Below are 16,577 nucleotides of genomic sequence, written 5' to 3'. Positions count from 1 at the left end.
TTGGGAAGTAATTGTGGCATTGAATATTGAGGAGTGTTGGCTCAAGTCGTTTAATGAAAAGTGGAAATGTAAGAGGTAAATTGAACCCTATTAGAGCATTGGCTCAAGTTGTAAAGTGAGTTGTGAAGTAAAATAGAAAAATAGAAAAGCATGTCTCCCTTGCCGGGATATTGTTGTTGTTTTGATGCTGTCCCTTGCCGGGACTTGTTGTTGAATTACTGTTCCCTTGCCGGGATTCTTATTCTAACTTCTTTTATTTCCTTGCCCTATTGTTTGTGATTGTTGTTTGGATGAGGAAGAGAGTTAAAGCGCGAAGGGTGATGCCGTGTATTGTTTTGGTGAGAGAGTGTTAAAGAACCAAAGGTGATGCCGTGTATGATTTGTGAGGAAAGAGTGTAAAGCACGAAGGGTGATGCCGTGCCGCACGATATACCATTCTGTGCCGATTATAATGATTATATGGTGAGGGCGAGAGTAAAAGCACGAAGGGTGATGCCGTGCACATTTTCATACTTGACTGTTTATTTCTGTACATCTTTTTTCCGCTGTATATAGTTGAATTGCACAGGTTATTTGGTAGTCTGGTTCTAGCCTCGTCACTACTTCGCCGGGGTTAGGCCAGGCACTTACCAGCACATGGGGTCGGTTGTGCTGATACTACACTCTGCACTCTTTTGTGCAGATCCCAGTGCTGTTGACTTTGGACCGTAGATTGAGTGGCTACCTTCAGTCCACGCGGAGATCCAAGGCAGACCTGCAGGCGTCCGCAGGCCCTGGCGTCTCCCTCTATCCCTTTATTCCTGTTTCATTTCCTTAATTCCGAAACAGTGTATCGTTTATTTTTTAGACTTTGTATGTAGTATTCTTAGATCGTTTGTGAAATTGTGACACCAGTTCTGGGTAGTTGAGGCTCAAACAGTTGTTTTGGATACATGTTCAGATATTCTATTGCTTCTCTTCTGCTTATTTTAAATTTTCCGCTGTTTTTACATTATTTTTTTAATTGTTAAAGAGTATAAAATGGGTAAAAAGTTAATTTATTAAATATTCGGCTTGCCTAGCTCACATTAGTAGGCGCCATCACGACTCCCGAGGGTGGAAAATCCGGGTCGTGACATGTTCTGACTATGTTGTTTCTTTATTACTCGTTTACTACTTGCTACCATTTATATATGTTTCTATTACATTACTTCATTGTTGGTTGTAAATCAATAATTTTTTCCGTTGTTGGTCTTACATTGATGTTCTTTCCATTGTTATCTTATGTATAGCTTGAACAGGTTTCTATGTCTAGTAGGTGTCTTTAACCTGGCCTCGTCACTATTCTACCGAGGTTAGGCTTGATGCTTACTGGGTACCGTTGTGATGTACCCACGCTACGCTTCTGCACATTTTTCTGCAGATATAGGTATTATGATTGTGTTGATGAGAGTTGCGTCTGCACGGCGTGAGACTTCAAGGTATACCTACTTGATGTTCGCAGGCCTCATAGTCACCATCTGTGTTGATGAGAGTTGCGTCTGCACGGCGTGAGACTTCAAGGTATACCTACTTGATGTTCGCAGGCCTCATAGTCACCATCTTACTTCATTATGCTGTTAAATTGTAATCCAAAATAATATTGTGTTTAAAGATTCTAGTGTGTTTTAGTAGTGCTTATGACTCAGTACTACCAGTTTTGGGAAATATATAACTATTGGTCGCTTGCGACTATGTATGTCATTTAATGGTGTATGATAAATGATTAAGTAGTTCAATTCTGTTATTAAATTAGCATGTGTTAGGCTTACCTAATGTTAGACACTAAGTGTCATGACGACATCGTAAGGTGGAAAATTGAGATCGTAACACTATCAAAGAATTGTAAAATAGAATAGTCAACAAATCAAAATCATAAAGCAAAACTATAATGATCATGACCAAAGAGAATGGACATATATAACTTGTAAACCAAAATGGTAAGAGATAAACCGAAAATAATTAATCGGAAAAACTTTGGAAGATCCTAATATATTTTTTTCCATCTTTTCCTAATATTGTACATTGGAGTAGGTCCTGGCTGAGAATGGTAAAATGGAGAAGTGACATCACGCTCAGCCCGTCCAATTCTATTCTGATCAACAACTTGGAGATATGGCTGAGTGGCGTGCGACTTCACGCTATTTCCTGCAGAGCGGAAAATCGGTCAGCCTCAGCTTTGGCGTCCTCCAGGGCAGCTGAGCCTTTGAAGAGCAAAATGGCAAGGCTGCCAATGTAAAAATGGATGAAACAACCATAGCAATGAGTTACAAATGAACCAAAGTCAGTCCCTACTATGCATTGCCAACCCGGTCCATACATCGTATCAAATTCCTGCATCCAACACAACAAAATCCAAACTCTTTTATTTAATATGTCTCTTCGTGCTCATGATATGGGATTCAATTCAATCCCCTTTAACCAAAAAAAAAATACAGTGATAAATATGACTCAAAGATTCAAGGTCGCCGATTTGTCTTCTAGTTGTGGAAGTCTATAGTATTTTGAGTCCAATTATTAAAATTTCTTGATTTTCCAGAGCCAAGGGTGGATGTAGATAACAAGCTAAGTGTTCAACATAATCCAATATTTTTGATAACGAAACTTATATACTCCATATAAATTACTAGAATTGTAAGAAATATTAAATTTTGAATTAAACTTATCAAGTCTAAATCCTAAATTCGCCTCTAGCCACCGTAAACTCTAGTCTAAGAAATTTGATGGGAAAAATAAAAACACAAAAACCAGGACAAGAAAAAAAAGTTTAATCTATCATGTGGAGTACCTTTTTAAGGTAGCGGGCAATTTCAGTGGCCTCAGTGACATCGAAAAAATCAAGAGCCTTTGCAGCTAAATCTAAGGCATCTCGTTGCATGGTTGCGAGCATGTCTGTGTCTCCAATTATTGCCTTGCCTTCCAGCATCCTGACTTTCACTTAACTACCAAAATCTATGAGCTAAAAGAGAGAGTACAATATTATTAGTTTTTTAAAAAAAAAAAAAAAAAAAAAAAAAGCAAGAGGATGTTGCTTTTTTCTTCTTTTTTTTTTTTCGTGTACTTTAATTTATCTATTTTCTATTGGAATATATAAGGATATAGAGAAGATGGTTGAGGCACGTAGATGAGGATTCTGAATGTGTGGAGGTCAATTAGACTCATAGGTTAGAAAGTAATACTCTAGCATAATTCTAAATGCAACTTGACTAAAAAGACAAACATAGTGGGCTCATGTTCTTCCAAATACTTCTACTAATATATATGGCTCCGAATTTACCTTATATGCGTACACTTACAACGTAATGTATTTTTGCACTATCAATTTCTTTTAAATGTAATAGATAACTTACTTTATTTATTGGGTTACTATCTTTTTTAATAATCGTGTGCGCACCATAGCTAATTTTACGGGATACTTGCTGCGTCCCACCCCCAACAGATACCAAGTAACTCTGTCCCCTAAGGCTTGAAAAAATAGCAAGAAATCACCTAGTATTTTTTTAATCTCCGCTATGGTTTGAACCTGAGACTTTATAGTTCTCAGCCCACTTCATTGACTACTAAACTACACCTTTGGTGCCTTATCTTTTAGATTACTAATCTCATCTTTTTATGGATGTCACACATAGTGTTATTTTAGATAACCTAAAAAGGTGACATGATATATATTATCAGTGTATAAAGGAAAATTTTACGGGTATGTTCATGCAATACTGCAGGCACGCAGGGATTTTGGAATAACTAGTAGCAGAATCAAAGTATCAAGAAAGGAATATGTGAAGAGGGGATATCCAATCTAGGTATATGAGGTTCCCTTGATCCTGGATACGCGTACATTTTTCATGAGGATAATCAATCGGATTATGCAACGTCTTCGTGAATCATGTTTTGGCAGTATATTCTCTATCTATTTCACTCATAGCTCAATCATAGTGCAATGACACGTGAAGAAAATGTGGTGAGGATTTAAAAAGTGTACATTATTATCATCCAAAAACACCTCATAAAAAGCTTTAAAAGACCGTTTTAAATAAAGTTGCATTAGATCGATTTCTTTCACTAGCAGCTTTCTCAGTCAGAGTTTGTCGCACCGGGCTGCCTAATGCGATTTATATTTTCTCTGTAGTTTGTGAGCTATTATACAGTAAACAGGTTACCCTGTGCGCACCCAAAAAATAGCGACTGCGAATTTCCTTGGAGTTTTCCCTTATTTTAATAATAACATTGCATTACGGATAACAAGTTAGACAGACACCCCTCTATGGGGAAAAAAGGGACTCACGCGTAATAGCAGATTGCGTGTTTAATGGTACACCATACTCGGTTTTGTTTTTGCTTCTTCGTGGTTGAGGCAGGTTGGTGTAGCTGACTATTTGGTTTTAGTCCTTTAGATTTCTTGTTAGGCCTTTTTCTGGACGCCACATTTCTTTAACTTTTTTTGTCTTTATTTTAATATTTGGGATATAAGGTGGCCAATGAATGATATAGAAGAGAAAGGAGAAAGGAGAAAGGTGAAAGGAAAGGAAGTTAGGTGGCAATAAGTGAATCTAACTTGGAGCAGTAGACGTGTTAAGTAAATCAGGATGGCTGGATGGCAATCCATTTACATAAGTGGTGGAGGATAGAATGTTGCTCTACGAAATCTAACAATAATAACATGTCCTAATCCCAAGTATAAGTTGGGCTATTTATATATATGAAACAATTTTGCTATTAAATTTAGAACTTAGTCCAATATCAATTAATAAGCTTCCTTAACATTAGTTCTTTACATTTCAGGGACATATGAGTCCTTAACAATACCAAAGACTTTAGCGAACATGGACCCTAAAGTAAATATATTTGTGTACGGGGTAAAATTGGGGATGAAGTTACCCCCAATTTTTCGTTGAGAAGCGGGGAGCAACGTCATTCGTTACTAGCTCAAGTAAGACCGAGGGTGTCCATAGATTGGAACCAATTAAGAGCAAACGAATGATACGTCGGGGATCGAGCATGGTTGAACCTGGAAAGATTCCAACTCGAGCAATACGAAGAATTGAAGTTAAAGGAAAAACGGTTAAACAAGACAAACGGAGAGCCGAGATATCTGCCATTAGCCGGATATTACGGCGCGGATCATGCTCGATATTCACTACAAGAAAAAGCCTTATTTACGACCAACTTTTAGGGACGAGTAAATAATCTCGTCGCTAATAATATATGTATTGGGACGAGATTATATTGCGGTCCTTAATGCTTTATTTTATTGCGAAGGTAATAAATCTGGTCCCTAAAAAAAATAGTAACTGGTCCCAAATTATAATTGAGAGGCCTTGAGTGTGAGAGAGTCCCGCCAAATCTAATACCAAAATACTAAAAAATTATTTTTTTCTAAAAATTAGGCGCCAAAACTAAAAAATAAAAGGTTTTAACAAAATTAAACCTCTGTTATCTCAAAACAGAGTGCCGCTAGAATCCTCTGCCCTAATCTCCGTCAAGCTAGCGTTAGAGCCGTCTGCTCGTCTGGTCGTGTGCGAGCCAAAATCGATCAACTGATCTGATCATCTGCCCTAGTTTCCATCTCCTCCTTTGAGAATCCAAGGTATGCCTCCTCTTTCAAGTTGCTCTTTTTCTTCTTCTTTCTTCTTCTTCTTCCATGAATGGCATTAGTCAGGTTTTGAAAGCTAATTATTCCAAGGTATGCCTCCTTTGAGAATCGTCTGGTTTTGAAAGCTAATTATTCCATGAATGGCATATTAGTTTTATGTATTCAGCGAGGGATTAATCTTGAGAATATTTGGGCTGCTATAATTTTTACTGTTGTTTGCTCAAGTTTGTTGTTTGGGATTTCTTCTATAAGCTGATTAAATAACAGAAAGTTTGCTCAAGTTTGTTGGTTGGGATTTCTTCTATAAGCTGATTAAAAAACTGAAAGTTTGCTCAAGTTTGTTGTTTGGGGCTGCCCTAGTTTTATGTATAAACTGATTATTCTTGTTGTTTCTGAAAGTTTATACTACTTACATTGTGAATATTTTTGTGCAGTTCACGTTTTCCTGAGTTTCGTTATTCTGTTATTCTGTCATCTAGCAAATAAAAATTTCTTTGAGCTGAAAACAGAGGAGCCGAGTCGACTAGAAAGTGAGACCTTAGAGTTGAATCGGTTATGTTCATCTAATCGTAACAAGTAGTGTGCATCGTAGTATTTTTCTTATCTTTTATCTTTATTTAATTTCATTTTTATTTACTCTCCAAGGTTATGGCACCTAGTAAGCAATGGATGCAACTTGTTGATAATCGGCTCGATGAAGCCTACTTAATCGGAGTGCAAAAGTTTTTGGATTATGCTTTTCAAAAAACAGGAGAAGAATATGAAATACGTTGTCCGTGTGTCAAATGTTGTAATACAACTTTAGGAACTCGTAAGACAGTTGAGACACATTTGAAAGTATATGGAATAATTCAAAATTATACTTTTTGGTATCATCACGGGGAAAAATTAGGTGAGCCACTGTCAGAATCAGAAGATGAAGACGGTGATAAACTAGAAGAATGTGAAAGTGAAGATGAAGTACAAGAATTGTTGAGAGATCTATATCCTAATATTGATGGAAGAACCGTGCACACTGATTGTGATGATTTAATTGAAGAGGAACCAAATATTGAAGCAAAAAGATTTTACAGGCTATTGAAGGATTTCGAGCAGCCACTGTACCAAAATTCAAAAGCTTCAAAGCTTTCGATTAAATTGCTTCAATAGGTCGTTGGAGTAATGAGTCATTCACAATGTTATTGAAAATGTTAAAAGAGGAGTTGTTACCTGATGGTGCCGATTTGCCAAAATCGTATTATGAGGCAAAGAAGATAATTCAAGACCTTGGCCTTTCCTACAACAAGATTGATGCTTGTACTAATGATTGCATGTTATACTGGAAGGAGGATAGTTTACTTGATTCTTGCAAAGTTTGTGGTGCGTCTAGATGGAAAATAGATAGACATAGCGGGGAAACAAGGAATAAAAAAGGTAAGAAGATAGCATCAAAGACTTTACGCTATTTTCCATTAAAGCCTAGGCTTCAGAGGTTGTTTATGTCTACAAAGACATCTACTTTAATGACATGGCATAAAGATAAAAGAGTTGATGATGGAATAATGAGGCACCCAGCTGATTCAATGGCGTGGAAGTCATTTGATGAACTTCATCCTTCATTTGCGACAGAGCCTCGTAATGTCCGACTTAGACTTGCTAGTGATGGATTTCAGCCATTTCGTAATTCAAAAACCTCATATAGCATTTGGCCTGTGGTTCTTATTCCTTATAATTTACCACCTTGGTTGTGTATGAAACAAGAAAATTTTATTTTGTCAATGCTTATTCCAGGTCCAGATAGTCCAGGAGATGCAATTGATATATATCTTCAACCTTTAATAGAAGAATTGAAGGAGTTGTGGGAAGTTGGCATTGAGACCTTTGATGCATCATCTAAACAGAATTTTAAGTTGCATGCTTCTTTGTTATGGACCATCAATGACTTTCCAGCCTATGGAAATTTATCTGGATGGAGTATAAAAGGAAAGTTGGCATGCCCATGTTGCAATAAAGACACCTCCTCAATTCGATTGGCTAATAGTAAGAAGCAATGCTTTATGGGTCATCGACGCTACCTTCCTCTTAGCCACAAATGGAGGAATGACAAGGATTCATTTGATGGTACAAAAGAGAAAAGGCTCCCCCCAAAAATGAAGTCTGGTATTGAGATACTTAATCAAGTGCAAGATCTTGAAGGGATACAGTTAACAAATGATCCAAAGAAAAAGAAGAAGATATCACATGAAAATCGAAAGGATAATTGGAACAAGAAAAGTATTTTTTTTGAACTTCCATATTGGAAGTCTCTCTTGTTGCAGCATAATTTGGATGTTATGCATATTGAAAAAAATATATGTGATAATATTATGGGAACAATCATGAATGTCAAAGGAAAGACCAAGGATACAATTAATACTAGATTAGACTTGCAAGACATGAATATTAGGCCGGAATTGCACCCCATCCAAAGAGGGGAGAAAGTTGAAGTTCCAACTGCATGCTACACATTGCCTCCTGAAAGTAAGCACAAATTATGCCAATTCCTAAAGAATTTAACGGTTCCTGATGGGTTTTCATCTAATATTTCTCAATGTGTGAACCTAAAAGATCACAAGATATCTGGGTTGAAAAGTCATGATTGCCATGTTCTTCTACAACATATACTCCCCCTTGCACTTCGTGGTATGTTATCCAAAGAAGTGTGTGAACCGCTTATTGAGTTATCTTTATTCTTTAATGTGCTTGGATCAAAAGAGTTAAGGATTGATGACTTGAAACAAATTGAAGCGCAAATTCCCATAGCGCTTTGCAAGTTAGAAAAGGTCTTCCCTCCTTCATTTTTCGATGTCATGGTGCACTTGCCTATTCATTTAGCTAGTGAAGCTGAGATTGGTTGACCTATTCATTATCGGTGGATGTATCCTGTGGAACGATGGTTATTTTTTTTGAAATCTCTGATTGGTAATAGGGCGTGTCCAGAAGGCTCTATTGCAGAGGGCTACATTGCAAATGAATGTATGACTTTATGTTCACGGTATCTTCATACGATTGACACAAAATTCAATCGACCTGAACGAAATTATGACGGGGGTTTGAAAAAAATCTAATGGAGGTTTATCTATGTTCTATCAACCTGGAAGTACTCTGGGAGCTAAAGAACAATGTGATCTTGAAGCAAATGAATTGGAACAAGCACATATATACATACTGAAGAATTGCGATGAAGTCATACCATATCACGAGTATGGAGAGTTCTTTCATATCGTCTCATTTTTCTTATTTCCTTTAGGGTAATATTTTTATATGACATTTATGGTTCACTTCAAATTTGTAGAGAGTTTGCACAAACACATGTGGATACTGTGCAACACTTGTCTGATGCAGAATGGAACCGACAATTTATTGAATGGTTTAAAGTTAGGGTGAGTAATACATAAAAATCAAATTTGAATTTTTAATGGTGTATTACTAATTCTAAATTATTCAACTTAATCTTATTGATAGGTTGCACAATTGCATAAAGGAGATGATAGTCGGATCATGGAAGATCTGCTCTCACTTTCACGTGGTCCTACCCAATATACGACACATTTTAATGGTTATATTGTTAATGGATATAGATTTCATCTAGAAGACTATGATAAAAATTTAAGGACTCAAAATTGTGGTGTTGTTGTAGTTGGCGAGAATGATAAAGATAGTGAGAACGTTTTACTATGGAATTTTAACAGATGTGATTGAATTGCAATTTCTCATGGATAGAAGAGTGATTTTATTTCGATGTAATTGGTTTGATGTGTATGATAAAATAAAGGGAGTTAAAAAGATGAGTATAACTTCGTGAGTGTTAATCCAGGGAGAATTTTGAAAACAAATGAGCCTTTTATTTTAGCGGAGCAAGCATCTCAAGTGTTTTATGCTATTGATAACTCCAACAAAGGTTGGCATGTAGTGAGGAAGACTCAACCTCGTGATTCCTCTGAGATAGTAAAACAAATGGATGATGATATTGTAGACTTAGGAAATCCTTCACAAAAGAAACGAAAAAGAACCGATGAGGTGAAGTATCTATTTATGAATTAGTATATTCATTGTTACATATACTGATGGCATGATTTCTTTCAATACTATATTGTCACACGTTGTCTAACTATTTTTTACTTTTGGCTCTTTGCAGGTTCAATATGAAACCATCAAAGACTGAAAATGAGGTGGAATCAACTATGAAGAGTACAACCAAATATGCGTTCGTCCCACCGGGTGCTATAAGAAAGGGACAAGGACGAGGACGAGGGCTTAGATCTTTGGTTGAGAAAAAGAATATGCCAATTAAGAGTTTATTTCCTCAATCTAGTGATCTTGTTAAGCAATACATCCAAACAATTGAAACAAGTAAGATATTTTAAATCTACTGTTTTTAATGTGTACAACTAAATTTTAATGTTTAAATATTAGTAATATGATTTCGTTTCGCCAGGTGCTATTGGGAAGGGACGAGGACAAGGGCTTAAAAGCTCTACCATGTCTGCTAGTCAAGGAACGGGAATGATACATAAAAACTCTATCGTTCTTGAGAAAGAGTATATGCAAATTGATATTCCATTGCCTCCATCTACTGATCAAGTTAAGCAATATACCCAAAAAGTTGAAGCAAGTAAGTTTTTCCAAATCTCTGGTATTTTTAATAGCATATATTGCTTAAATTAAATGCCAAACTAAAATGGTTTTTTGGTCTAGGTTCTATAGGGAAGGGACGGGAGCAAACTCCTAGATCTTTGTGCTCATCTTCAGGGATTTCTAAAAGTACAAGATCGAATTTTACCATGTCTTCTAACCAAGAAATGCGAACAATGGATAAAAACTCCTTGGTCCTTGAGAAAGAGCATATGCAAACCAATATTTCATTGCCTCCATCTACTAATCAAGTTATGCAACACTCTCAAGCAACTGAAACAGGTATGATATTTTGAATCAATATTTTTTTAATTTATAGAACTGAATTTTATTGCTATACTTTTTACCAAATTATTCAGCTGTAGGTTCTTCATCTAATCCTGGAAAGGTAAAGAGAGTTCGAGGGAGGAACAAGTGCAAAGAAGTTGCATCACTTGAAGTCGTACAAAAGCTGAAAGTAACCTTTTACAATAATCGAACAGTTGGAACAAATAGGAAACTGTTTTCGAGGCACTTGGGAAGAATCGTTCGTGACCGTAATATGTGTCCGTTGGGAGTATCATCGTGGAATGATATTAAGGAAGAAAAGCTGAATCACATGTGGGCAGCTATTGAGGTAAGCAAGATATTTATACAGTGAAGATGCATATCATTTAGTTGAATACATGTGTTCCTGTTTATGCCTCTATGTAGGAATCACAACGAGTGAAACGAATCTCTGACTGATACCTCAAGTTGAATATAAGATGATTTAGAATAGATCATATATACCTCAAGCCTTTTAGACCCCCAGATTGGAGAAGTACTCCTACGAGCAACCATCATTCTCTCGACCATTTCTGGTTGGCATTTTGTAATACTCCAATGAATAATTTTAAGTATATCATAAGATATAGTAAGCCAATATAAACAATATAGTAGAAATCCATTTACTGAAAACATTATTGCACATAGCACATTTTGACAAAGAAAGAAAGGGGTGAAAATACCAAAAAATTAAAACACATTGTGGTGCCTGTGCATTGTGGACTACAAGCATTTAAGAACCTAAAAATGATCAGTTAGGGATGAATGGGAATCCCTATCAACATAAAAAGAATCTTCTGCGGTGAAGCAAATGATATAACAAATTATGACAATCTCAAACAGCATGTTGATTACAAATACTTTCAGACTGCTAGCAGGAAGAAACTTCTCATCCCAACTTTTAAGTTGGATGTAGATGTAGGCATACCAAGTCAAGTGAAGTGTCTTGAAAGCTTGAGTGATGGGCAGTTAATTATGCTTCTACTAATGCCTATTAATTTGTAACTGGAGTTTCCAATCATTCTCGGTGTCATCATCTGTTACACAGACTACTTTTAATTCTTCGTGTGAGAAAAAGCCAAAATACCTGCCTCCCTATTATGTTTGAAACTTGCATGTACTCTTTGCTCAGGGATTTGGCTAATGTCTCTTCTCTGATCTTGGAAACCTGCAAATCCCCTTGCAGTTGAGTGGAGAGTGAAAAATTACCGATTTATCTTTACTCTTTGCTCAGGGATTTTATCCCCTTGCAGTTAAGTGGAGAGTGAAACCTGCAAACCTGCAAATCCCCTGTACTCTTTGCTCAGGGATTTTATCTTTATGGTTCACTATCTGTTCCTGTCCAGCCTAGGATACTCCTGGTGCCTAGGCAACTAAAGTTCTACTTTACAAATTTCCAGATTATATTTCCGAAGGTAACAAAATACCACAAAATTAGGAAATGCATTTAGAAGGTCAATTCCGTCTTAACTGCCCACAGCAAACCACATTTTCTCGCGCATTCCTTTTTCTATACATCCGACTCTCTTAATAAGACATTAGAAAGTTCATCTTGGGCACTATGAGAAAGTAGACAAGGAGGATAAGATGCATATGAGGGGGAAATTAGCAATCAACATGTCCATCTTGACCTTTTATAACTCAGACATCTAGAAACAACCACCATTGAACCTAAACTTCCCACTGAAGCAGATCAGTTAATAATTCAAAGCCTGACACACAAGAGCTTTATTCATCGAAAAGGCGAAAAATTGGATCCAAACATTATTTGCCTTTTTCGCTGCTAGCCCCATAATCTGGAGGAAACAGTTATGCATTCCAAGGTCATATATCTTCAAAAATAGCAGTAAAGTCAAACTAAAATAACAAACTTAATTGAACGTGTAGGTGACAATCTTATAAAAATGTAAATACAACCGACTCCAGATCAGATGCAACAAGCATTCTGTTGCACAACCAAATAGAAGTCACCAAAGTATTACTTCTTAAAAGGAGGCTCATAATGACTCCAATAGGAAGCATAGGGTATACTAAGTTAATTAATCTGGATATTAGCGGCTTACACTGGATTTTACCAAACAGTGTCTATAATTCATTAAACGTTCTTGAGCCGAGGGTCTTTCGGAAACAACCTCCCTACTTTCATAAGGTAGGGGTAAGGTTTGCGTACACACTACCCTTCCCAGACCCCACTTGTGGGATTTCACTGGGTTGTTGTTGTAGTGTCTATAATTCGCCTTGTAAGTAATTTTGGGTCTATGATTTTGTTGGTTTTAAGGTTTTACTTCCTGTTTCAAATTGATATTTACTTAAGTATTATTTTCAGGCGCTGACAGCTTAAGCTTCTGTTCCATGACTTTTCATCTGCCTTGATGTACTTGTGTACAACAACAACAATAACAAAAACAAAACAAAAAATGTGAATTCCCACAAGCGGGGACGTACTCGTGTAAACAAAACAAAACAAAAAGGTCTGACATGGTGCGTTCTTCCAGAAAATTCTTCAAAATACAGTAAAAACTACTAGTTAATATAGAGCATACCAATACCAAAAGCCAACTATAAGACACAATATTGAGGTAAATAGGTTTAGCATCCATAAAGCTCAAGATTGTACTGAAACTTTCCTGGGTTTCACCCACATAGTATGTCAAGAACAAACTCAATCTTCTACCATAGAACACTCCTTATATTATATAGCATAACAAAAGTAAGTGTCTATAATACCAACTACGGGTATTCAAATTGCACAATTTTCATTACTTCCAACAAGGGCCTAGGAACTTCCAAAAACAACAGTCAAAAGGTCCTAAGCTACACTTTTTTTTTCAATTTAATTTAATTAAAACATACCTTAACATAATTTTTCCTCTAAATAAAGTTACAATCCTTCCCCCAACCAAAAAAGAAAAAACACGACCAATACCATAAAAACCCCACAAAACTTCACCTGTATCAGTAGCAAGATCCAACGTCTTCATAAAGCAAAGTAAACCCAAATAAGCATTCACATAAAAAAGAAAGACAAACCCAAAAAAGGAAAGGAAAAGGTGAAAAATGGGTTAAAGACAGACCTGATACCCGATAGAAGGAGAGTGAAATTAGAATCTGCCAATATAAAGAGAGGAAAATTACTTGTTCTTTTGTTGGGCTGAGGAGAGCTTATTGAAGGGGAAGGAATGACGAAGAGGGGAAGGAAGAGGTGATTACTTGGATAGGAATTTGTTTTGGGATGAAAAAGGTTATGGTTTCGGGTAATCCGCCTGTGTGCTAAGACCCGTTTTAGCGAGTCAGAGTTTCTTTCACTTCTGATAGTCTAACAAATTGGCAGGTTATCGCAAATATTACAGGATATAGCTTATAAGCATTTTTCTGTCATATATAGGCCTTTGGAAAAGTTAAAAGTGCTTATAAGTCAAAAATAAGCCAAAAGGAATTAGTTGGTTAACCCCGGCTTATAAGTTTTTTGCTTATAACCACTTTAAGTTTGATCAAGATTTTTACTATAATTCTCTATTTATATCTGTGTGATTGTGTATTAATATTTGAACTGTATGTAACAAATAAGAACATATCAAATTTTTGATGTATTATTTTCTTAGTGTTGTGCTGATGAAGGCAGTTTTTGTTTCTCTTCAAATATTTTGTCCTATTTTATTTTTTACTGAGAAACTTTTGTCAATCTATATTATAACTTATGATTATATGCGTATCATAAAATAAATTATATTTATCATAAAAATTATCTTATCTTAAGCTACAGTTGTAATTTNTAAATTTGGCAATCACATAGTCTCTAAATGTCACTGTTGCATTGCTCCAAAATTTGAAATACATTAGCATGTGTTTATTGATAGTCAGGTGTGTATAAAAATATGGAGATACTTTGGTGGTCCTCTAGGTATTAGACATCATAATAAACCTATCAGAGAAGTCTTACAAATTTGGTTTGGTACTAAGACTGTCAATAGAGTTCATAAAATGATCCTTAACATTACCCTTTTGGCCATATGTTGGGGCATCTGAAAAGGTATTAGTTCATGTAAATATAGGGATGAGAAGAAGGTGGTGTACAGTAGTATGTACCAAAATATTGTTTTGGATCCTTAGAACAACTTTGAAATTGTCATTCTCGGGCTGTAAGTTGGATCAGTCTTGACCTAAAATCGGTGAAATAGTTGAGAAACTCAGACCTATTCCTAATAGCATGGTTGTATTATGGGAATTGCCTCCTGTAGGGAAAGTGAAAATCGAAATGTGATGGGAGCTTTTTCCACTCATCAGGATTGACATCTGTTCCTTTATAGCCTATGCTTATGCCTTGTGTGTTCTATTATCATAGATTCGTCTGCCCTGTTATTTGTTCCTTGTTATTTGTTCCTTTATGTCTTGTTATTTGTTCCTTTATGTCTAAGCCTTGTGTTGGTGCCTATACAAGATTATGTACTCCTAAAAGAGTATCAAAATGGGACAGATTCTGTTTAATGTGCTCCTAACACAATATCATGATTATTTACTAAAATTGAATATTTAACTCTAACTCATGTTTTGAATATTGTAGGATAAATTTGAGAGTGTTGACATGAATGATCATCGTGAACATATCTTCGGATGGATGAAAGAGTTATGGAACAAATGGAGAGGACACTTGCATGCAAAATATGTGAAGGATAAGCCAATCCAACATGCTCTTAAGAATATTCCAAATGGAGTAGACAAGAAAGAATGGGAGCGGTTAGTAAAGGAACATTTTTGTTCAGAAAGTTTTCAGGTATGCCTAGTCATTTAAGAGCTTATGTCTGGATCCTTTCAGATATACATGATGGCTGACAAGAACTCTCGTCTAAGTTTCACTTGTTTGAGTTATCGAATTATGTGTTGTGATGTGTAGTTTAATTCAGATCATTTAATTCCATACGAATTGTTAAATTCGTCTATAGCAGAGAATGAACACATCGTTTAATTCCATACGAATTGAACACAATGTAAGAAATTCTAGCCATAAAGAAGCTGAAGAAGTTACTACAGTTGAAATAACAAGGAACACTAGCTGTTGTACAACATAAAAATTTCACAAATGTCATAGTTAACGTTGTATTGTAGGTCTCAGTTCCTTCATTACATTACATCTTTTTTTAAGAATCCAGTTAGTTCCTCTTTCATTGAGTAGCTAGTATCCCAAGAATCCACTACAAATAGCGTTATAAGATCCAAAACTAGCACTTATTGGATGAGTAGCTATCCTATTTCAAGATCGGATAAGCAACACATGCTGAAACCGGTAAAATTTCTCTCTGCATTTTCTGTGATCTGCTTAAAAAAAGGGCAGCCCAGAAAAGGGGAAATAGAAAAGTTAGAACTACGATGAAGCTATAAAAAGTCTTAGATCAACAGAATGAATTCAAACTCCACATTCAGATTCACGTAATGGATACTGTCTACCAAAATTCTTCCTTCAACTTTAGATCAACAGAATGAATTCGAACTCCAACCCCCGGCAACATAAATATCAGCTCTATTAAGTTATACTAGTACTTATTTCTGAAGCATTTGTCGCAAAGAAAGTTTGTAAAACTAGTCTTTAGTATTTTTGCTGCTCTTTATCATTTTTGCTGTCAGACTAGACATGTATATGTTTAAGTCAAACCAAACAGAAACTTGCAAATATCTTCAAGTAGAGGAGTATTTTGTCACACTTATTTGCTTCAGCCAATAATCTTGTTGCTATTGGGGTCAGTAGATGCTCATCAGGGGCCAACTTGATAGTAAGTAGCCTTTGATTAAATAATGTCCACATTGAGATTCTGTTGGGGTCAGTAGATGCTCATCAGGAGCCAATTTCTTACATTTGAATGAGGAAAACAAATCCTTGAATGAGCGCTTGTCTACCATAGAAGATGAGATGAAAGAAATGAGGAAAATGAGAGAGTACTTCACTGCTCAACAATCACATGTCCCGCTTACGACGACATCGCCTATTTCAACTGAATGACCACTGTTTTTGTCTGCT

At 36.0% G+C, this 16,577-nt stretch overlaps 3 protein-coding genes across 3 annotated transcripts; 2 read left to right on the top strand and 1 right to left on the bottom strand.

Annotated features, from left to right (window-relative positions):
* On the bottom strand, positions 1,886–3,077 carry LOC109212220 (dynein light chain LC6, flagellar outer arm). The gene is made up of 2 exons (XM_019375847.1): positions 2,807–3,077; positions 1,886–2,352 (listed from the first exon to the last, which is right to left on the bottom strand). Exons 1-2 carry the CDS (start codon positions 2,942–2,944, stop codon positions 2,155–2,157), a joined length of 336 nt encoding a protein of 111 aa, XP_019231392.1. The 5' UTR covers positions 2,945–3,077; the 3' UTR covers positions 1,886–2,154.
* LOC109220835 lies at positions 6,796–8,484 on the top strand. The gene has a single exon (XM_019385302.1). The coding sequence runs from the start codon at positions 6,796–6,798 to the stop codon at positions 8,482–8,484; it is 1,689 nt and encodes a 562-aa protein (XP_019240847.1).
* On the top strand, positions 7,445–15,458 carry LOC109220825. The gene is made up of 8 exons (XM_019385293.1): positions 7,445–8,829; positions 8,922–9,009; positions 9,092–9,979; positions 10,065–10,241; positions 10,325–10,543; positions 10,621–10,877; positions 15,129–15,338; positions 15,381–15,458. Exons 3-8 carry the CDS (start codon positions 9,772–9,774, stop codon positions 15,456–15,458), a joined length of 1,149 nt encoding a protein of 382 aa, XP_019240838.1. The 5' UTR covers positions 7,445–8,829; positions 8,922–9,009; positions 9,092–9,771.

Source organism: Nicotiana attenuata, chromosome 2 (assembly GCF_001879085.1).
Source record: "Nicotiana attenuata strain UT chromosome 2, NIATTr2, whole genome shotgun sequence".
Taxonomy (NCBI): Eukaryota; Viridiplantae; Streptophyta; class Magnoliopsida; order Solanales; family Solanaceae; genus Nicotiana; species Nicotiana attenuata.
This window is presented reverse-complemented; position numbering and strand designations above follow the sequence as displayed.

Coding starts and splice junctions, on each gene's coding strand:
- LOC109212220 (XM_019375847.1), bottom strand. CDS start 2,944: ATGCTGGAAGGCAAGGCAATAATTGGAGACACAGACATGCTCGCAACC. Junction 2,353..2,806: donor TTGCCCGCTACCTTAAAAAG/GTACTCCACATG, acceptor TGTTGGATGCAG/GAATTTGATACGATGTATGG.
- LOC109220835 (XM_019385302.1), top strand. CDS start 6,796: ATGTTAAAAGAGGAGTTGTTACCTGATGGTGCCGATTTGCCAAAATCG.
- LOC109220825 (XM_019385293.1), top strand. CDS start 9,772: ATGAAACCATCAAAGACTGAAAATGAGGTGGAATCAACTATGAAGAGT. Junction 10,544..10,620: donor CTCTCAAGCAACTGAAACAG/GTATGATATTTT, acceptor CAAATTATTCAG/CTGTAGGTTCTTCATCTAAT. Junction 10,878..15,128: donor ACATGTGGGCAGCTATTGAG/GTAAGCAAGATA, acceptor TGAATATTGTAG/GATAAATTTGAGAGTGTTGA.